The sequence below is a fragment of the Sphaeramia orbicularis genome, chromosome 4, assembly GCF_902148855.1.
Source record: "Sphaeramia orbicularis chromosome 4, fSphaOr1.1, whole genome shotgun sequence".
Classification (NCBI taxonomy): Eukaryota; Metazoa; Chordata; class Actinopteri; order Kurtiformes; family Apogonidae; genus Sphaeramia; species Sphaeramia orbicularis.
The window spans coordinates 58,473,081-58,493,224 of record NC_043960.1 but is presented as its reverse complement, the minus strand read 5'-3'; the positions used below and the strand labels follow the sequence as shown (position 1 = coordinate 58,493,224).

Genomic DNA, 20,144 nt, shown 5'->3' with positions numbered 1-20,144 from the left:
AAAAAGGCAAAACTAAATAAAACTAAACTAGAATGAAAAATGCAAAACTGTTAGAACTTCGGTGTGGTCTGCCTTGAAATGCGATGAGTTCATTTACCTCCTACGTTGCACGACCTGTGATGTGACTACTGCGCACACGTACATCGCGATGACGATGCTCAAACAATATATTGTCAGCTCCTGTTCGGTGGATGAAGGGAACTTATTCCACAGACGGGTACATGTTCTTATTTTACCGTTCTCTGCAGGAGTCCACGTTGAAGAGTCTCCTCAGCGCTCTGTGGAACCTCTCGGCTCACAGCATCGACAACAAAGTTGCCATCTGTTCGGTGGACGGCGCTCTGGGCTTCCTGGTCAGCACGCTGACGTACCGCTGTCAGACCAACTCACTCGCCATCATCGAGAGCGGAGGCGGGATTCTCCGAAACGTGTCCAGTCTGGTGGCCACACGAGAAGACTACAGGTAGATCTGTCAAAAATGGAGTCCGGATTGTTTTGGATGCACGATTAAAACTCACATTGAATGACATTAGTTTAATGTAACCTTTAGTGACTGCGATAGTTAACCCTTTAGAGTTCACTCATAGAAACACTCTGAAATTCAACATTTCAACTGTAACATGTTATTGGAGGACAGAACAAGACTATTACTTTTGTGAAATTTTTTAAAAAATTTTATTGGTATGTAGAAAATAAAGGTCATTGAAGTTACCATATTTGGTTCTTTACTTCTAAGTGGCCAAAAAAAAAAATTCAAGATGTAAATTTTAAATAAATAAATAAATAAATATCTGTCCACATCCACATGATCCCTTTGAACATCATTCCTTACATTTGTTCCATTACTTCATGGAACTGAACAAAGCAGGTGGACCTGACAGACCCTGGAGACCACACTGGACCTGACAGACCCTGGAGACCACATTGGACCTGACAGACCCTTTAGACCACATTGGACCTGACAGACCCTTTAGACCACATTGGACCTGACAGACCCTTTAGACCACATTGGACCTGACAGACCCTGGAGACCACATTGGACCTGACAGACCCTTTAGACCACATTGGACCTGACAGACCCTGGAGACCACATTGGACCTGACAGACCCTTTAGACCACATTGGACCTGACAGACCCTGGAGACCACATTGGACCTGACAGACCCTTTAGACCACACTGAACCTGACAGACCCTGGAGACCACACTGAACCTGACAGACCTTGGAGACCACATTGGACCTGACAGACCCTTTAGACCACATTGGACCTGACAGACCCTGGAGACCACACTGAACCCGACAGACCCGTTAGACCACACTGAACCTGACAGACCCTTTAGACCACACTGGACCTGACAGACCCTGGAGACCACACTGAACCTGACAGACCCTGGAGACCACACTGAACCTGACAGACCCTGGAGACCACACTGGACCTGACAGACCCTGGAGACCACATTGGACCTGACAGACCCTTTAGACCACACTGAACCTGACAGACCCTGGAAACCACACTGGACCTGACAGACCCTTTAGACCACATTGGACCTGACAGACCCTTTAGACCACATTGGACCTGACAGACCCTTTAGACCACACTGAACCTGACAGACCCTGGAAACCACACTGGACCTGACAGACCCTTTAGACCACATTGGACCTGACAGACCCTTTAGACCACATTGGACCTGACAGACCCTTTAGACCACATTGGACCTGACAGACCCTTTAGACCACATTGGACCTGACAGACCCTTTAGACCACATTGGACCTGACAGACCCTGGAGACCACATTGGACCTGACAGACCCTTTAGACCACATTGGACCTCACATTGGGGACTCACTGTCCTCACTGGAACTGTTACTGTCACTAGTCGCTTTTCCATTGGACACCTGCGCAAAACTTTATCGATATTTACTAAATGTTGAAAAAACAGAAGTGCGTAATGTTGGTTTTTCCATTAAATCACAAATGTGATGATTTGTTTATTTGTTATTATGAGATGACACGAGAAGTCATTCCATAAACCTGTGACGAACAGGTGATGAACATAAATATGGTGTTGATTTACAAATATATTCATCATTATTATTATTATTATTATTATTATTATTATTATTATTGTTATTATTATTATTATTATTATTATTATTATTATTATTATTATTATTATTATTATTATTATTATTATTATATGTTACCCCTCTATCTCATACTAAATGAAAAAACATGTTTCAGTTTCCTGGTGTGTCCACACATACCACACCATGTTTCTTTTAAAACTCATCTTCTCTTGTTGTAACGTCCATCAACAACAATTTTTTTTAAATTCACGTGACTCTAGTTGTGGAAAAAGGTCTTTCCATTACAGTTTTGCCTGATATACCAATTGCACTATGACGAAAAAAACACCTCTTTCCAGCGCAAAAGCTTTTCATCAAAAAACAAGACTTTTGGCGAAATTGTCATTTTTCCTTTTGATAAATCTTTGTGCACAAGTTATATTCGCACAATTTGAGGGTCAATGGAAAAGCAACTACTGTCTTGTAATGTATGTGGAAATAACCAAAAATAGTCACTTGCCCAATAAAGGGTTAATATTTGTTCATGTATTTATTATCAGCATGTGCGAAATAGAAATAATAGTAGATTATAGAACATGAATGTCAAAGTCATTTTAGTTCAGGTTCCACATTCAGCCCAATTTGATCTGAAGTGGACTGGATCAGTAAAATAATAACTTATTAGGGATGGAACCATATGAACATTTCATATCACAGTTACTGTGACCAAAATTATCACGGTTATCATTATTATTGCGGTATTGTTGAAATTGTGCTCAAAATGTTCAATAAGTACTAATACACACACTGGAATAATTTAACCAAGTTGTATTTTGAAAAAAACCAAAAAAAAACCCCAAAACAAAACAAAAAAACAAATAAAATAATTGGCACAATGTCCCTTCTGTTGCAGAAACATTCAAATATTAACCCTTAGTGGTCTGAGCCTGTTTTGTCTGTTTTTCAGTCCTTTTGATTTTGCCTTTATATACTATATAAACAAATGTTTACTATACCCATGTTTGGGATCTGTTTTTTTCAGCACAACTTCATCTATATCATCAGTCTATTATTTTTTTCACTTTAACCTACTATAAAAACATAAAAAAATATAAAATCCGATTTGAAAAATGTATATACTTTATTCCATAAATAACACACAGATGCTTAACGAACCTTTTCAAAGACTTTAAAAGTGAATATCGGTTCCAAATATTAGGTATAGGAAATTAAAATTGTAATAAATGAAAACTATACTCAAAAATATTTGACGTAAAAGCAGATCTGTACATAGGCATTTTTTCTGGAAAAGTGCGGTAATCAAACACAGTTATCATGATAATTAGAATTTAAACGGTAATACTAACTGTCTGCAATTTTACCACAGTTTATTGGTATACTGGCAATCGTTACATCCCTATAGCATATGTATATATAATAACTTATAAATAATGTCAACTCCAAATTTTTCCCTCTTAGTGCAAAAAATGAAATAAAATTACAGTATGAAAATGTTTACATTCATAAAACATGTAAATAACCTGAAGAATCATGGACAGTCTAAAATTTCTTAAGAAAACTAAGTGCAATTAATGTAATTTTAACAGTATCCTGCCTCCGTTTATCATTTACACATGTTTATTATAACTTACAGATCACAGTGGATCTACAAATACACCACACATTTAATAACAGACATCTGGAACTGAAAAATACAGCGTTTCACTGGATGATCAAAACAAATGGTCAACACTCAGTGACTGTCAGTGTCTTCTTTGTCATTTTTGTACTTAGCACATTCATCCCATGGGCCAGATTGAACCTATGGCCATGGGCCGTATGTTTGGACATAAGTAAAATGGTCCCCATCAGTGTTTTACTATTACGTAGGATTGTGGATCCATTTTACTGCTGCATTCAGGTTAATGTTCTATTTCAGGTCAGGGCTGTCAAACTCATGTTAGTTCAGTTCCACATTCAGCCTAATATGATCTGAAGTGGGCCGGACCAGTAAAATAATATAAATAACAGGATAAAAACTTACAAATAATGTAAATTCCAAAGCATTCTCTGTTTTTGAGTAAAAAAAAAAAAAAGTCAAATTCTGTAATGAAAATGTTTACATCTACAAACTGTACTCGAACATAACATGAACAAATATGAATAACCTGAAAATTCTAAAGAAAAATCAGTGCAATTTTAACAATATTCTGCCTCAGTTTATCATTTATACATGTGCATTATAACGTACAGATCACAGTGGATCTACAAATGCACCAAACATTTAATAACAGGTAGAATATTGTTCAAATTCTACATATTTCTCTTAGGACATTTCAGGTTGTTCATATTTGTTCTGGTTGTTCACATTTTTTGTAAAAGGGCTAGTCTAAATGTAAACATTTTTGTGTATTTGACTTTTTTTACACTAAAACTAAGAGGAAAAATGTGTTTTTCATTATTTATAGGTTATTATGACAGTATTTTACTGGTCTGACCTAATTTAGGTTGAATTGACCTAAAATGATTTTTACATCCTTGATTGTTAATATATTCAGTGTAATTTTTGCATTTCACACATTCATCCCACGGGCCGGATTGGACCCTTCGGTGGGCCAGTTTTGGCCCCCGGGCCGCATGTTTGACACCTGTGTTCTATTTTAACTCAACCTCAGTATCTGCCTGAAAGAGGAAACTGTTATTATTCCAAGAGCAAAATTTCACACAGTCACATCTAAGGGCAGTTATATTGAATTTCCACAAAAGATCACTAGTGATTTAAGAACTATTTCTAAAACATATTTCAAGAGCTTAAAAAAATCAGAATTCATTGGTAATTATCCGGCAGTTATGTAGTAAAACGGGCTAAACCAACCCCAGCCTGGTGTATCTTTTAACATTTTTACTAGTACCTATTAATAACCTGCTGGGTCTGGATGTCTGTTCACCTGCTTCTCTTTGTTTCTACTCAGGCAAATCCTCAGGGATCACAACTGCCTCCAGACTCTGCTGCAGCACCTGCGCTCCCACAGCCTCACCATCGTGAGCAACGCCTGCGGGACGCTGTGGAACCTCTCAGCTCGAAGTTCTAAAGACCAGGAGCTGCTGTGGGACCTGGGGGCGGTTAGCATGCTGCGTAACCTCATCCACTCCAAGCACAAGATGATCGCCATGGGCAGCGCTGCAGCTTTGAGGAACCTTCTTACAAACAGACCCCTGAAGTATAAGGATGCTGCGGTGGTGTCCCCTGGCTCCTGCATGCCCTCGCTGTACATGAGGAAACAGAAAGCTCTGGAAGCAGAGCTGGATGCCAAACACTTAGCAGAGACTTTTGATACCCTGGAGAAACAGAGCCCCAAACACCTGAGCCTCAACAAGCCTCTGCGGCACATTGAGAGTCTGGCCAAGGATTACGCATCGGACTCCGGCTGCTTCGATGATGATGAAGCCCCCAATGTCTCCAGCAGTTTGGACACTGGGAGTTTCTCGATGCTCTCCATGTTTCTTACCAACTCAAACTTCCTCCAAAACCAGCCCCGGAAGAGGGACAGTGAACCTGAGAGAGATGTGGACCCACCTCAGATAGTAGAGAAGAGACATGCACCTCCAGATGATGTATCTGCTGCTGCAGAGAAGTTGGCAAAAAAGATCACCAACACTGTTGCTAAAATTGACAGATTAGTGGAGGATATCACTATGCACACTTCCTCCGAGGACAGTTTGAGCCTGAGCTCTGAGGACCACCTCGCAGATTGGCCTTATGGACTGGATGAACTCAATGAAGCCCGGGCGAAGTCCTGCTCCCCCTGTCGTCTGTCGGATACGAGTAGCCTGGCCCACAGGGACCGCCTGAGCCGAGCCCACGCCCTTCTACGCCTCAAAACTGCCCACTCCAGTGTATCCACAGACAGCTTAAACAGCGGCAGCACAAGTGACGGCTACTGCGGCAGCAAAGACCAGATGCGACCTGCACCAAGAGGTCTAATCATGCAACAACAAAGACCCAACCAGCTTGATCTTAAAGTGGCTCATCAAGAATACATAAATGCCGTGCCAACTGCCCTCAATGAGACTAACCAGCAAGATATTCCTGAAAGAGACTCTGTGGACAACAAAGATGTAAAAACCCAAGAGTTTAGCAGTACAGATCCAGAAAAGAACCAGGATCCACCAGTTCAGACCCCTGTCAGTGTATCTACAAAGGTTTCCTCTGATGTTAGCATGACTTCTATTAAGCTCTCTCCGTCTTATCAGCAGGTGCCGCTCATTCAGAGCGTAGCAAAATTTGGTGTAGCCAAGACAGCTATTAATGTTCAGGCTGCCCAAGCAATGAGAAGGCAAGCATGGGTACCCACTGTGATGACAGGAGGGAGCATTACCAAATTTTCTCCAATAACATCCACCAGAAGCCCAACCATTGGTACGATGGAAACAGTCCAAAAATACTCAGTGGAGAACACACCCATATGTTTTTCCCGCTGCAGTTCACTGTCCTCTTTGTCTTCTGGTGATGGAGGGCTGGATGGACAAAGCGAAAATGAGCTGGAGAGTGATTCATCACTGGAAATAATTGAAGTGGAGGATGGAGAGGTGGTCAAGAGAGCTGAAGAAGATGAAACGTTGGAGGACCTGAGTGACAGCCAGCTCCTCATGACTGACTCAAAGACTTTTCCAAGCAAAGAAACTGATCCCATTGAGATTCCAGGTCCTGCCAAAAAGGAAAAGGTGTTCCTTAGGGGAGCGTCACCAGCTGTACTCGAAGACCGATCTCCATCCAGTTCATCTGAGAACTACATCCATGAGACACCACTGGTAATGAGTCGCTGCAGCTCAGTCAGTTCATTGGGCAGCTTTGAGTCTCCTTCTATTGCCAGCTCAATCCAAAGTGATCCCTGCAGTGAGATGATTGATGGAACAATCAGCCCCAGTGACCTTCCTGATAGTCCAGGACAAACAATGCCTCCTAGTCGTAGTAAAACCCCGTGCTGTGTTGAACCAAATGGACCAGAAGCACAGCCTGCAGGAATATCAGGACAGTGGGAAAACAGCCTTCGGAAATTTATGGAAATCACGGACTCGAAGGACAGATTTAACCTTCCTCCTGACCTGGACACTATGATCTACTTCACTGTGGAAAAGCCCACTGAGAACTTCTCCTGTGCTTCAAGCTTGAGTGCTTTGCCTCTTCATGAACATTACATTCAGAAAGACGTGGAGCTGAAATTAACCCCCCTGCTCCAGCAAAATGACAAAAATCTTCCTCTTTATGATGAGGATGAGCAAGGATTCGAGCATGGGGAGCGATATAGTGAGGGTAACTCAGATGATGACATAGAAATCTTAAAGGAGTGCATTAATTCAGCAATGCCATCCAAGTTTAGGAAAGTGAGACCTTCCCTGATGACGACAATACCGCCTCATATTCTTAACGCCCAGATTAGAAAACCAATACACCTCCCTGTGTACATGCTCCCAAATGGAAAAACCCAAGTATGTCCTGGAAGAAGAATTGTCATCCCACAGAAAGACTTCAAATTCGATGATTCATCCTTCACTGATTCTGCAGAAGGTACCCCCGTCAACTTCTCCAGCACCACATCACTAAGCGATGAAACACTCCAGTATCCAGTGAAGGAACGAGGAGCTAAAGACTGCACAGCTAAAGGTCTGAACAAGCAAGAACCGCTTGATGATGAGGCGAAGAGAATTGAAGACTTGAGGATTTTCTCACACTTCCACAAACCCCACAGGATGAACTACCAACCTGAGATACAACTAACCCGAACTACCAAACATGTCATTCCCACACAACGGGTGCTGATGCAGAGCAAAGAAGTAGCTGATCGAGTGGCGAGCCAAAGAAATCATTCTCCTAGTCAGCAAAGAAAAATGCTAAACCAAGTAAGGAAACTGGAACTCCCTGTCATTAAGAAAAACCCAGAAAGTAACCTCAATCTGCGGTCGCAAAGTGAGAGAGTTTTCCAACAGATGTCATCAGAGGAGAGTAATGGCTACTATGATGACAATGAAGAAGCAATGAAGAGAAATAGTAGAAAACAGATAAGAGAAGCCAGTAGAAACACACTTTCCCGAAGCATGACAAACATTGGCAGAATCGATAATTCCCAGAAGCCCAGAGGATTTCATCGGATAAAACAGGGTCTAATAAAGGATGAATCTCTGGCGTGTTACTCCCTCAGCTCCTCTCTCAGTTCACTGAGCGATGCTGAGTTTGAGGATCAGAAATCAAAAGCCCAACAAATATGGTACAAAAACAGACAAAATAAAAACATGGTTCAACAGATGAAGTCCATGAACATTCACAGCCAGTATGAAGAACAAAGCTCACCAAGCTCTGTCAGCATGGATTCAGAGGATGACCTCCTTCAGAAATGCATCACATCTGCCATGCCCAAGCAGAGAAGGAAGCTGGCTGCCAGAAAGAAGAAAGGAGAGAACTCCCAAAAACAGAAACAAAAGGCTGTAGACGGGTGGAACATCGACGAGGAAATTGACAGTGATGATACGGCATGGGATAAGGAGTCCGATCTCAATAGTGTTGAATGGAGAGCCATACAAGAAGGTGCTAATTCTGTTGTCACTGGACTGCAGGCATCAAAGTCACAAGAACCATCCTCAGAAGAGACTGAATCTGTGCTGTCTTTTATGTCCACCTCCAGCTTTACACCCAAAGAAAAGAAGTTTGCTAAAGACAAAAAAGCAAACAAACCTTTAGACTTTGCACAGCGCAAGCCAGTTCCAAACCTGCCAGTGGTTTTCAGAGGCAGAACAGTGATATACACACCGAAAAAAGATGCACCTCCTTCTCAAAGACCTCCTCCCAGAAAACCCAAGACAGACACTCCAAAGAATCCAGACCTCGCTCAACACAGATCAAAGAGTCTCCATAGATTAGGGCGACCACAAGATATAGAACTGTCTTTGCCAAAGAGAAGCTCTACTCCACCTCCAAGGATACCAAAAAGTTCATCCTCCGGATCGTCACAGAGCTCTACACCATCCAGACACTCACAGAGAAAGATAACATCCCCTATTCAGACAAATAAAACTGTTCAGAAGAAGAATTCCACTCCTGCTAGTAGTCCACCTGCCAGCAGTCCACCTGAAAGAAAGGGACGCTCTCCTGTTGTCAATCAAAATGAAAAATCCCCACCACCGAAGACACAGAAGTCCCCAGTCCGGATCCCTTTTATGCAAAATTCAGTGAGGCAACCAAGACCCCTGTCTCCGCTGGTAACCAACCAAACAAGCAGCAGACCCACCAACCAGGTCAACGGAAAAAGGATTGGTCCTGGGAATCGATTTGACTTGGTCAGGATGACTTCTGTCCACTCAAGTGGTGGTGAGTCTGACCGCAATGGATTCTTGAGACAGCTTACTTTCATTAAGGAATCGAAGACAGTGCTAAGACGTGAAGGTTCTGGACGCAATGTGCCTGGATCTCAGAATGGATCCCCTCGAAGAGCGGTTCCAGGAGCTTCAGCTGTGTTCCTCTGCTCATCACGCTGTCAGGAACTGAAGGCGGCGGTACAAGCCCCAAGGAGGGTGCAAGGAAGAGGTCCAGGGCAGTTTCAGGCAGTCCAGAAGCCTGAACCTCAGAGGCAGACAGGAACCTTGTCTAGGGCCACTTCCAGTGAACGGGACATGACCACAAGACGCCCGGCCAGGAGAACCAGCTCTGAAAGCCCCTGCAGGGCAGCTCAAAGAAATGGACCAGGCAGAATGTCTGGACCCAGACAACAGCAAGACAAAGACACCTTTAAACGCCATGCCTCCTCACCAAGCATCAACATTCTGAGTCGTGTTACCAGCCGCTCTTCCCTCCGCTCGTCATCTTCTGATTCCAGTGGAAGGGCAAAAAGTGAGGACGATACAAAGAAAAAATGCCAGAAAGGACAGAGATCTGGATCTCGGCAAAATGACAGAGTCACTTGGAGGAGGATCAGGGATGAAGATGTACCTCAGATCTTGAAAAGCACTCTGCCAGCCAACGCATTACCTCTGGTGCCTTCTCCAGATGGAGAAAAGCCAAAGCCACCAGCTCTTCCAGGAAAACTGCCAACCATTCTACTCGCATCGCGCAAGACAAGCGACGCAATAGTGCAGACAGAAGATCTTTCAAACAACAAAACAAACTCAAGCACTTCTCCAACAGTCGAAACTGCTCCGGTGATCTCAGAGGAGGTTACAAAACTGGCTCTACTGAGGAAGATCAGCGCTGGCTCTGGGAATAACCTCCAAGATGGAGATTCAGATGCTTCAGTGAGGACCCACAGTACTGTCTCGACAGGAACATCAGATGGCCACATCGGTGGAGTTGTGCATTTCCGCCAAGGATCTCCAAGCAAGGCGGTCCGAGTCACACCGTTCAACTACATCCCCAGTCCGATGGCCTGTTGTCTGCAGGACGCTCAGAGCCAAGCGGCTACAATCAACGAGAAGTCAGGAGAAAAAACTGAGTCATAGGACGTTTTGTGACGACTCTACTGTGTTCCTGAATGAACCTCAGCACTCAGACGGACAAACAAGGAGTGTGCTGGTCCCTATACCTCGGGTGTTGACCCTTTTTTTCTTTCCCATTCACTGCATTCAAGTTTTTCTCTGAACATTTAATTATCGCTTCCAGTCTTTCATTCATACATAGTTGGATGTATGCATTGAGACAGGTCTGACAATAACAGACCAACAATAACTGTTACTGAGATGCATTTCAGAGAAAAATCTCCTGAGAAAAGGATGTGCATCTTTTTGTACTTTTTTTGTATTTGTAGAGTAACCATTACCTGGTAGAAATGTAGTGAAACCATGAAGCAAAGACAATGAACTTGATTTCAGTGCGTACGTCATCATCAGTCTCCTGGACAGAGTAAATAAAAAGAATATTATGCAAAATTTTGAATGACAACTCAGCTGGACATAACCTGAAAAGGTACAAACTGTGGTGGACTTTGACTCTCACAAAGGACAAAAACACTGACAAGTATTTTTTACGTAAAGTCATTGCTTTGGACTTTTGTCACAACATTCAACTGAATATGATACACTGTTAGCCTTTCTTGTTGCATTCAGAGCCCAGTAGTGATGGAGGAGATGTTTTCAGATTAATTGTGGCAAATCATTTGTAAAATGGGTAGAGCTGTGGCTTCATATCTGTTAAATGCAGTGTTTGGAAGGTCACTGTTGGACATAATTTACTCGATAAACTGGTAAAAAATGTCATTTTCAGTGGCTTCATCGAGGTAATGTGATTTCATGCATTTGACATGTTTCTAACCTGTTTTAACCGAACAGAAAAGTCCTTAAAACATCGGTACGACCTGGGCAGTGAAATCCTAAAACAATCCTCTGCAGTTGGAAGTGTTTTCAGACACATTCATCTTTTTATTCCTATTTAATCACATTTGATCAGGTGTAATGATCACACGCTGAGTCCCAGTTCCACGATAAATCACATTGTCACAACCATTTCATGAGAAGAGGTGAAAATATTTTATTCCAACTTTATGGGCAACGGTGTAGAACAGGGCTGTTAAACTCATTTTAGTTCAGTTCCACATTCAGCTAAATTTGATCTGAAATGGGCTGAACCAGTAAAATAATAATATAATAATATATGAATAATGTCAACTCCAAACTTTTTTCTGTTTTAGAGTGAAAAAGTAAATTTACATTATGAAAAGGTTTACATCTACAAACTATCCTTTCAAAAGATGTGAATAACATGAACAAACTGAAAAAATAAGTGTAATTTTAACAATGTTATGCCTAAGTTTATCATTTCCACATGTACATTACAATTTATACATCGCAGTGGATCTACAAATAGACAAAACATTAAATAACAGGCAGAATATTGTTAAAATTGAACTTACTTCTCTTAAAGACATTTCAAGTTATTCATATTTGTTAAGGTTATTCACTTTTTTTTTTGTGCAAAATTCTACTTTTAGTGTAAATACATGCAAATATTTACATTTACAAAGAGAATTAAAGCCTCAAGCTGCATTGAAAGGCCCTCACCATGGGCATGTCCGGTCCAAATATGCCCATCACTCAGCAGGTGGCACTCTAGCACCAAATTTTAATGTCTTCTGATGAACGGGTGTAGGCCTGGGAGATTGACAACAGATTCAAATTTGAGCAAAACTGGTTATCTTATGTCCGAACTGATGCAGTTTTCATAAAAAGGTACATTTTTAGGGGGCGTAATAGTGCGAAATGTAAACTTTTTCTGATAAATAGGTGTAGGCCGGGGAGTTTGACAGCTGCTTCAAATTTGAGCCAAATCATTGTTGATGTGTCCAAAATTTGGAGTTGTCATTATGTATTTGTTATTATGATCATATTTCACAGGTCCCGCCCATTTGAGATTGAATTGGTCTGAATGTGGAACTTGAACTAAAAGGATTGCTCATATTTTCAGTGTAATTTTTGCATTTCACAAATTCATCCAAAGGGGTCGGACTGGACCCTTTGGCGGGCCGAGTTTGGCCCCCGGGCCGCATGTGTGACACCTGTGCTGTAGAACCAGGTCTGTGTATGAAAACACTTTGGATTTCACGAGGACGTTAAACCTTCATGAGTAGAAGCAGAAATAATGACAGAATGTTGCGTTTACTGTGAATGAAATGAGAGTGTGTTTGCCCGTATTAATCTGAAATCCACCGGTTGACCTCCTCCTCATTCCTGCTGGACTCTGGTTTCATCACTGCTTCTGGTATGGTCACATCCTCCTGTACCCTTTTGTCTTAATCGTGTGTAAATAACATGCAGATAATACGAATCGTTCGAGGCTTCCCGGCGACAGCATGCTGATATATTCACTGCCTGTAGACACTCCGCTGTTAACATTGTGTACACTGGACTGAAGGATTCCTTTTCTTAAAGCTGACGAGCATCACCTAGCCATCTGTAATCTAGTGCCACAAAGACGTATACTGATATAAACTGTCCGTGGGTGTAGATACAGCCACTACATGCCTCCATTAACCGAATGCGATGACATTATATTTGTGTTTGCTACTAGATTCAGGTACTTTTTCGCTGTTTGAGTATTTCCTGAAGATGGTCGAGGAGATGTTGTATCCTTACAGAATTTATCCACTGGAAGTCTTTCTAACGTGTTAATATCTGCTTAACTGTGTTGCTGTAAAAGTAGTGATAGGTCGAGATGAAGTCGAATATAAAGACGATGATTATTACCCGTAGTTGTACCATCACTCTTCCATGTTCGCTCAGAGATCAAAGATCAAAAAAAAAAAAAAAAGCAGCAAAGTGATGGATGATGTGAGGTTGAATCCACTGTAAGGGGCTGTTGGTTCTTTTTCTCTCTTCTATTACCATCCTACTGTGTCTCCTAAGCATGATCTGAATATGAAGAAAACCCAAGTAGCCTCTGAATGCAAACCTTTAAGTCCAACCGGCCATTTTAAAGCATTAAAATACAACTATAACGATAATCTACAACAGTATTCAATGAGTTCATCCAAAGTGTTAAGGTTACAGTGAGGATTAGAGGGGTTTACGTTGAAAATGAGGCTCATTTCAATGCCTGTGATTGGGTATTTTGTGTAAAAACAGCAAAAAAAGGTCTAATAAAAATCACTTTGCACATTTCAAGTGTCAAAAATAAAACGTGTATAGACATATTGTGCAAATTTAACCCTTTCATGCATGATGTCCACATTTATGGACGCATAATTTAACCCATAAAGACCCAGTGTTACTTTAGTGTCAGTTCCCAAATGGATTTTTCTCCGTATTTAACATTTCTTAAGTGATTTATCACCATTTATTGTAATATTGTCTTCTTTATTTAGCATTTTTTCAGTGACAATCAGGTATTTTGCTGTATTTAATTCACTGATCATGTAAATGTTCATTAAAGCTCAGAGTAAAGTTGAGGGTTATTATATCAGAAACAGAGAAAACTGAAGAAAAAGGGACTTTGTCAGTAAAATCTATCATTAACTGAACATAAACCCAGTGTTTCCATCCACTGTCGCTGATCCAACTCCATGGGTTTTACTGGGGAATCAATGTTGTAGAAGATGACAGTGTTTCCACGGTAACCACAGAGCCTTTGAATGTCCACATGGGTCATATCTGATGACCATGAATAAATAAACAATATTAAAAAAAATAAATAAATCAAAATGCATTTCAACTTTAGGCTAATTTTGAGTAATAAAATCAATCCAAAAAATTCTAGATACTTTTTTTCATAATTCATGCATGAAAGGGTTAAAGCAAAAAACTATATAATTGCTGTGTTTTTGGACATATGTTTGGATAAAAATGCAAATTCACAAGCCAAAAGTTAACAGCGCAGAATATATGCTCATCATTTATCACCTTTAGTTTTTTTAATAACATGTAACATCATACAAATGATCACATGGTTACACGACAACAACCACAGGCGTTGAAATTATTTACGAACATCATTTCAAAAACTGTGTCTGTCTCTGTCATAGAGCGTTAAAACCACACTGAGGACAAATAAGATGAATGTTATGAGAAAACGTGGGTAATTATACTAGAAAAACATGGTATTTTTATGAGGAAAAAGGCTCAATATTGTGAGAGTTGTCAAAATTCCCAGCCGACCCAAACGCACCAGTGTGATAAATATAGTTTTGTTGTTTCATTAAAGTCCACATAGATAAAATTACTGCTTAATTTCGGAATATTATGACTTTTTCCCACAATATGATTTTTTTCTCCTGTGTACCAGACACCCGTCCATGTCAGTGTGGCTTTAATACTCTTTCACAGATCTTTTATCTGAGCTCAGAAATGTTGAACTTTTACAGATTCTGATGGAAAATCACTGTAACAGCCCCTTCGTGTCTTTTCACAGATGCATTGAACCAGATGTAACCAGTAAAGATCAAAACGGGGAATTTGGCTTCATGTTTAAGGTCCGTTAGAAGGTCCTGGAGGTCATCGCCATCGCCGCTGGCAACCTCGTTCACGCCAGGCAACAGGAAGTCACACTAAACTACAGAATATTTAACTTCTCTGACTCTTAAAAGTTAAAAATCCTTAAAAAAAAAAAAAAAAAAAAAAAAAACACAGCACATCAATTTTTTCTCTTAAACAGATTCATTGTTGACAAAGCTAAAGACCATTTTTGTAATCTAACTCCATTTTCCCAGCATTCCTTGTGTGAACGAGGTCGCAGAGGCGTATGGCGCTGTGTGAAATAGGTAAAGCGACAGGTGTGTCATGATAAATGTTTTCATCCAATAAAAAGTGACGTGTTTCATTAAACTGCTGTCGGCCTTTTTTATAGTTTTTACGCTAAACTGAAATTACTATAAACATTGATGACTTTATTTATTAAATGTTAACGTGAATCTTTTCAGGTTTGTTAAGGCTGAACTGAAGCATTTAAGGTGGAATAACTGAACATGATGCTGATGTAAAACAACGCAGATGAAGAAAAGATGGACTTGTTTAACTTAATAAAGTTTAGAATAACATTTAATCTATGAAATGACACTTAAAGTCCCTGTTCATCGACAGTAGTGCTAAAACTATTACATGATTAATAAATTAACCTAGAACTATTCTGAAAATGAATTGATGGGAAAAACAGTGAATTCACTATTTTTGGTTTCGTTTCAAGTTTTTGGATAAAACCGATTTAAATAGAAAAACTAATAGTGGAACTTTAATTTTTTATTTTTTGATGTTCTGAAAGTTTATTGGACGTAAACAAGGCAGTGGAAAATGGCTCCTTTTACACACACAGGCACCCTCAAAACTTTTTTAATTTTTTTTATTTGTTTCTTATTTCAGTCATGAGAAGATGAGGGAAAAGAATAATACATTGTCAACAAAGAGCCTTATTTTCTCTGTATATTCTGCCTTTACATACTCTTTCCTCATCTTCCTCATATATATAATTTTCTACAGTGTATTATGTGAAATTTACTGTGTAGTCAGGTGACCACCAGGTTTATCGTCATGGATCCAGTTTCAGTGTCACCAAAAGCGTGTAATCTGTGCTAACTTCTACTGTGAATTACACAAAAGATGATGACACTAATGCATTGTGGGATGAAAATAAATGTTTTCAGAGCAGTGCATATCAAACAAGTGTTCAGAGAACGCAAACCTCCACCAAGCACCCTGAACAATATGCATGTGTGGATCGACCATTTCTTTTTAAATTCAACAGTTTCCAGGTTGTTCCATTCAGCAGAAAAAGTTGCATCTTGGTACCAGTCATGTGTCTGTCCAATTATATTAAATTCCAATCAACATTTGTTGAGTTCTAATTTTAAATGTGTGGTAAATGGGATTTTCAATGTTAAATGTAAATGTCCACAGAGTCCACATTCCACAGTGGATGTGGACAATTTTGTGCCAGATACAAGATATTGTTCTAAGCTACGGGTGGATCAAATTGCAGGCTAATCGGAGTCGTTTGGAAATTTTTATGAATTTTCGAAAATTGCTCAATAATGACAGATAGGAAAATTGTAGATGTTGTGACCTTGCTGTGACCTTGAATTTTGGCCTGTTTGGCCCAAAATTGAATGGGTTGGTCCCAGGGCCTAGGCCTATCTGTGGGGAAGATGTGGGAAAGATGGGTGGAAGAGTTTTCCCCTAAAGTTGCTAACAAACAAACAAACACACGAAGCAAAGTGATCACAATACCTCCTGGTGGAGGTAACTATCTTTGGTAAACCTCAGATTTTCAGGCATAGTTTTGTCAGTCAGTGCGTTGACAGCATGCATTTGTCCAACCCAAGTGAAGTCCAGCAGATGGCGCCATTGTGACTGAATATGAGCCCTCAAAATTAACCACCACCCCTGGAAGAGGTTAGTTAAGCGTTAGTAAAATCCATCAAACTGACTTCTCTTCTCCTGCACATGAAGGTAGAACTGTGTCTGTGTTTGGTTTGATCTGCTGCCGTTCTCATTGTCTTTTATTTTATTTATTTAAACATACATATGTCCATGGTGTGTTTGATATTCCTTGATTAAAATAAACACAATAATATAATTAAGACAAAATCCAATCAAAAATCTGCAGTTGTAAAGAAACAGTCGAATGTTTCTGAATGAGGCGTCCAGTTTAAACAAACATGAACACTTCATTCTGCACCTGAATGCACCATCAGAGCCCACTGAGTCTCTACATTTAGTCCCATTCATCAGATGAGGTCAAAGGTCAGTGTCAGGTGTTAAAGTCAGCTGAGCCTCCGATCACAACACTCGGAGGAAAGGAGGAACGTCCCAGTCAGAGGTGCTGCAGAGTCAGAGCGCTCGACCTTTGACCTCTGCCACATCCCGTTCCAGCTGCTCTCCCGCCGTCTGAAGCTCTGCCCTCTGAAGCAGCAGCCGCTTCTGAGCCTCCTGAAGCTGCTGGTTCAACTCCACGAACCGCCGACACTGTTGGAACTTCAGCTCGGTGTCGCTGTCTGGAGACGATCGGGGTGAATCTAAGGAGAGGACAGAAAACAGGGAGCAACATGAAGGAACTGATGAAGGAGAGGATGAGGATGGTCCAAAAACTGATGACAGGGCGGGGCTGTGAATCCACCTTGGCCAATCTTCTCCAGGATGCTGAAGATGGGATCGTTGGACGGAGCCTGACTGATGTCCTCCAGGATCTGGTCCACAGTGGGGGGGTCAGGACGGCTGGGGAGGACCGACCGCTTCTTTCCCTTAGAACCCAGATTCATTTTACTGATCAAGTCAACACCTCCTCCTGCATCTGAAACAAACAAAAACCTTCACTGAGACTGATTTTTTTTTAATTAACTTGCATTTCTGAAGCATTCAAACAGGAAAAAAACATTAGATACAATTTATTTCCATATTAAAAAGAGTTTCTCTTCACTTTGGAGAGGAAATTACCCAACTTTTTTCCCCCTCAACTTTACTGAAAATATTCAAGTATACAAAACATAAATTTTGAACAAACATCAAGATGTCAAAAAGAAAAAGCATTTGAACAAATACATTTAAGAAAAAAATTTATCGATTTAAAGACACAAGGCAGAATAGACAAATAATAGTATGAAAAAAAAACAATATAACTAACACAAATAAATAAATAAATAAATGCATCAGAGTGTTCAGTCTATTTTAAAGAATTCTTTATAAATTGTCAAGGTGCTAGTGCTTTTTTTGTTAAAGATAAATTCTAAAGATTTAATTTAATATATTTTTCAAATTACATCAGGAAGATTTTAAAAATTTGGGTGTGTTTTGGTATATTTATTTCTGTGTACATGCAATTTTCCAAATAAAATGATCCAATTTACAACAAATTCTAAATTACGAATGTCATGTTCAAAATACGTAATTACATTTTGAGGTGTTATAGTTATTTTTTCATTACTTTTAGATATGATATATTTTTCAATTTTAGACCAGAAGTCAGAAGAGTGTTGACACAGAAAGAAACAGTGTAGAATAGTTTCAGGACAACAATGACAAAAGTTACATATTTCTTCCACGTCAGAAAATCGAGACAAAATAGTGTTGGACGGATACACATTATGTAAAATCTTGAGATGTATAGGAAAATACTCAACTTTTCAAAATACACTTCTGTATTTGACTGATGAGCATCTTTTTCTCAGATTCAGGACTAAACTAACAATGCTAACAAGTTAACTTATTAATTTATTACTAATTACTTACAGTCTCGTGTAATATTTTCGAGCCGAATTTATCGAAATATCCTAAACATTCACCAGAGTTCATAAAAATTGTAATAAAATCATTCTAAACTGTAAAATAATAACATTTATATCGACTTTCCAAAACATTTAACGGGATTCGTTGGTATGTTTTAACAAACCAAAGCTGTAGATGTTCTTATCGCTTCTTGCCGGAGTTTAAACGTCTTCCTGGGAAACCGTCCGTTGTCTCAGTTGTCGTTTTAAGTATTTTCTATAAATTTAATGTAAGACAGAGAGTATAAGATCAAATTCTGCTGGAAAAGCAGATCATGGTTAGCAAACACGACCCATTGCTGCTACAGAGACGTAAGCACGGCACGTTTACTGCTACGTCACTACGTTGACGTACTGGAATGACGTACACCCCTTCCTGGAAATGGTTCATTTAATAATTTAATAAGAAATAAATTCTGTAAAATAACAGCTTTAAAAGAATTATTATATCAAACATGAAACAAAATATATTATTTTATTAAAACAGACATGTCTTCCTAGAGACTCAATATCCGGTCAGTACACAAATCGATTAGAAGTATATATTACAGAGATTTACTTCAAATGAAAATTTTAATAGAATATAATAGAATGGAGAACACAATTCCTTAGTCATTGTACAGTATAACACAACGAAATTTGGACGTTTCTCTCCACAGTGTTAAAAAAAAAAAAGTAGAAAAGCAGAAACAGATGTAAAAGTTGAAAATATTTGACATTATATATGTCAAATTATATATGTCAAATGGATTTCAAAGAAATAAAAAGAAGAAGAAGAAGAAGAAGAAAAAACTCATATAAAATATGCTCAGTATCAATAGAAACTAATTACTGCCATGAACATTTTCGTTGTGTATAATTCAGTTACTGCATTACGTATTTGCTGTGGTTCGATGCTAAAATTAGGAAAATTGTATTGTTTGATTCTTGTATTAAGTTAGTGATAAAGGTGTAAAAGCACTGTGGGATGGGATTAAATAAGTTTATGCTTCTTCCTGCTCCTTTTCAACCATGCAAAATTCAGACTTGTATGTGCTGGAAGAAAGATTTTGTTCATTTAAATGTTATTTTGTTTTTGTCTTAATTTGCTTCGTTTTGTTTTATTTTGTTTATGTGCATGTTCTAAATAAATAAATAAATAATGTAATTCCTGGTTGTTCATCTATTAATTCTCGTGACATATCCATGGTTCTTATTCAGGTTCTTCCATTGTATAATTTAAAAAAAAAGACAAAAAATAAATAACAAATAAAACTTGTGCAAAGAGACAATAAAATACTTAAAAAGAATACATAAATATTCTTTAAAAGCTTTCTAAAAGTGCAAACCTACTGCGCATGCACGGCCGCCCTTACC

General features: G+C 39.5%; 2 protein-coding genes across 5 annotated transcripts in view; one reads left to right on the top strand and one right to left on the bottom strand.

Annotated features, from left to right (window-relative positions):
• apc2 (APC regulator of WNT signaling pathway 2) overlaps positions 1-11,292 on the top strand; it is a 59,833-nt gene extending 48,541 nt beyond the window's left edge. For both annotated transcript variants that reach the window (XM_030133081.1, XM_030133083.1), the window contains 2 exons: positions 249-463; positions 5,037-11,292. In XM_030133081.1, coding sequence (XP_029988941.1) covers positions 249-463; positions 5,037-10,551 — 5,730 coding nt within the window. In that variant the 3' untranslated portion in view covers positions 10,552-11,292. The remainder of the gene's footprint in view (positions 1-248; positions 464-5,036) is intronic.
• Positions 11,293-17,175: 5,883 nt separating this feature from the next.
• Positions 17,176-19,103, bottom strand: c4h19orf25 (chromosome 4 C19orf25 homolog). 3 transcript variants are annotated; one of them, XM_030133087.1, is made up of 3 exons: positions 18,914-19,103; positions 17,645-17,818; positions 17,176-17,543 (listed from the first exon to the last, which is right to left on the bottom strand). In XM_030133087.1, exons 2-3 carry the CDS (start codon positions 17,784-17,786, stop codon positions 17,359-17,361), a joined length of 327 nt encoding a protein of 108 aa, XP_029988947.1. In that variant the 5' UTR covers positions 17,787-17,818; positions 18,914-19,103; the 3' UTR covers positions 17,176-17,358. The 3 variants fall into 3 exon arrangements, with proteins under 3 accessions (XP_029988947.1, XP_029988948.1, XP_029988949.1); XM_030133088.1 differs by having other exon boundaries at positions 17,645-17,821; positions 18,922-19,103; XM_030133089.1 differs by having other exon boundaries at positions 18,945-19,103.
• Between the last annotated feature and the right edge of the window lie 1,041 nt (positions 19,104-20,144).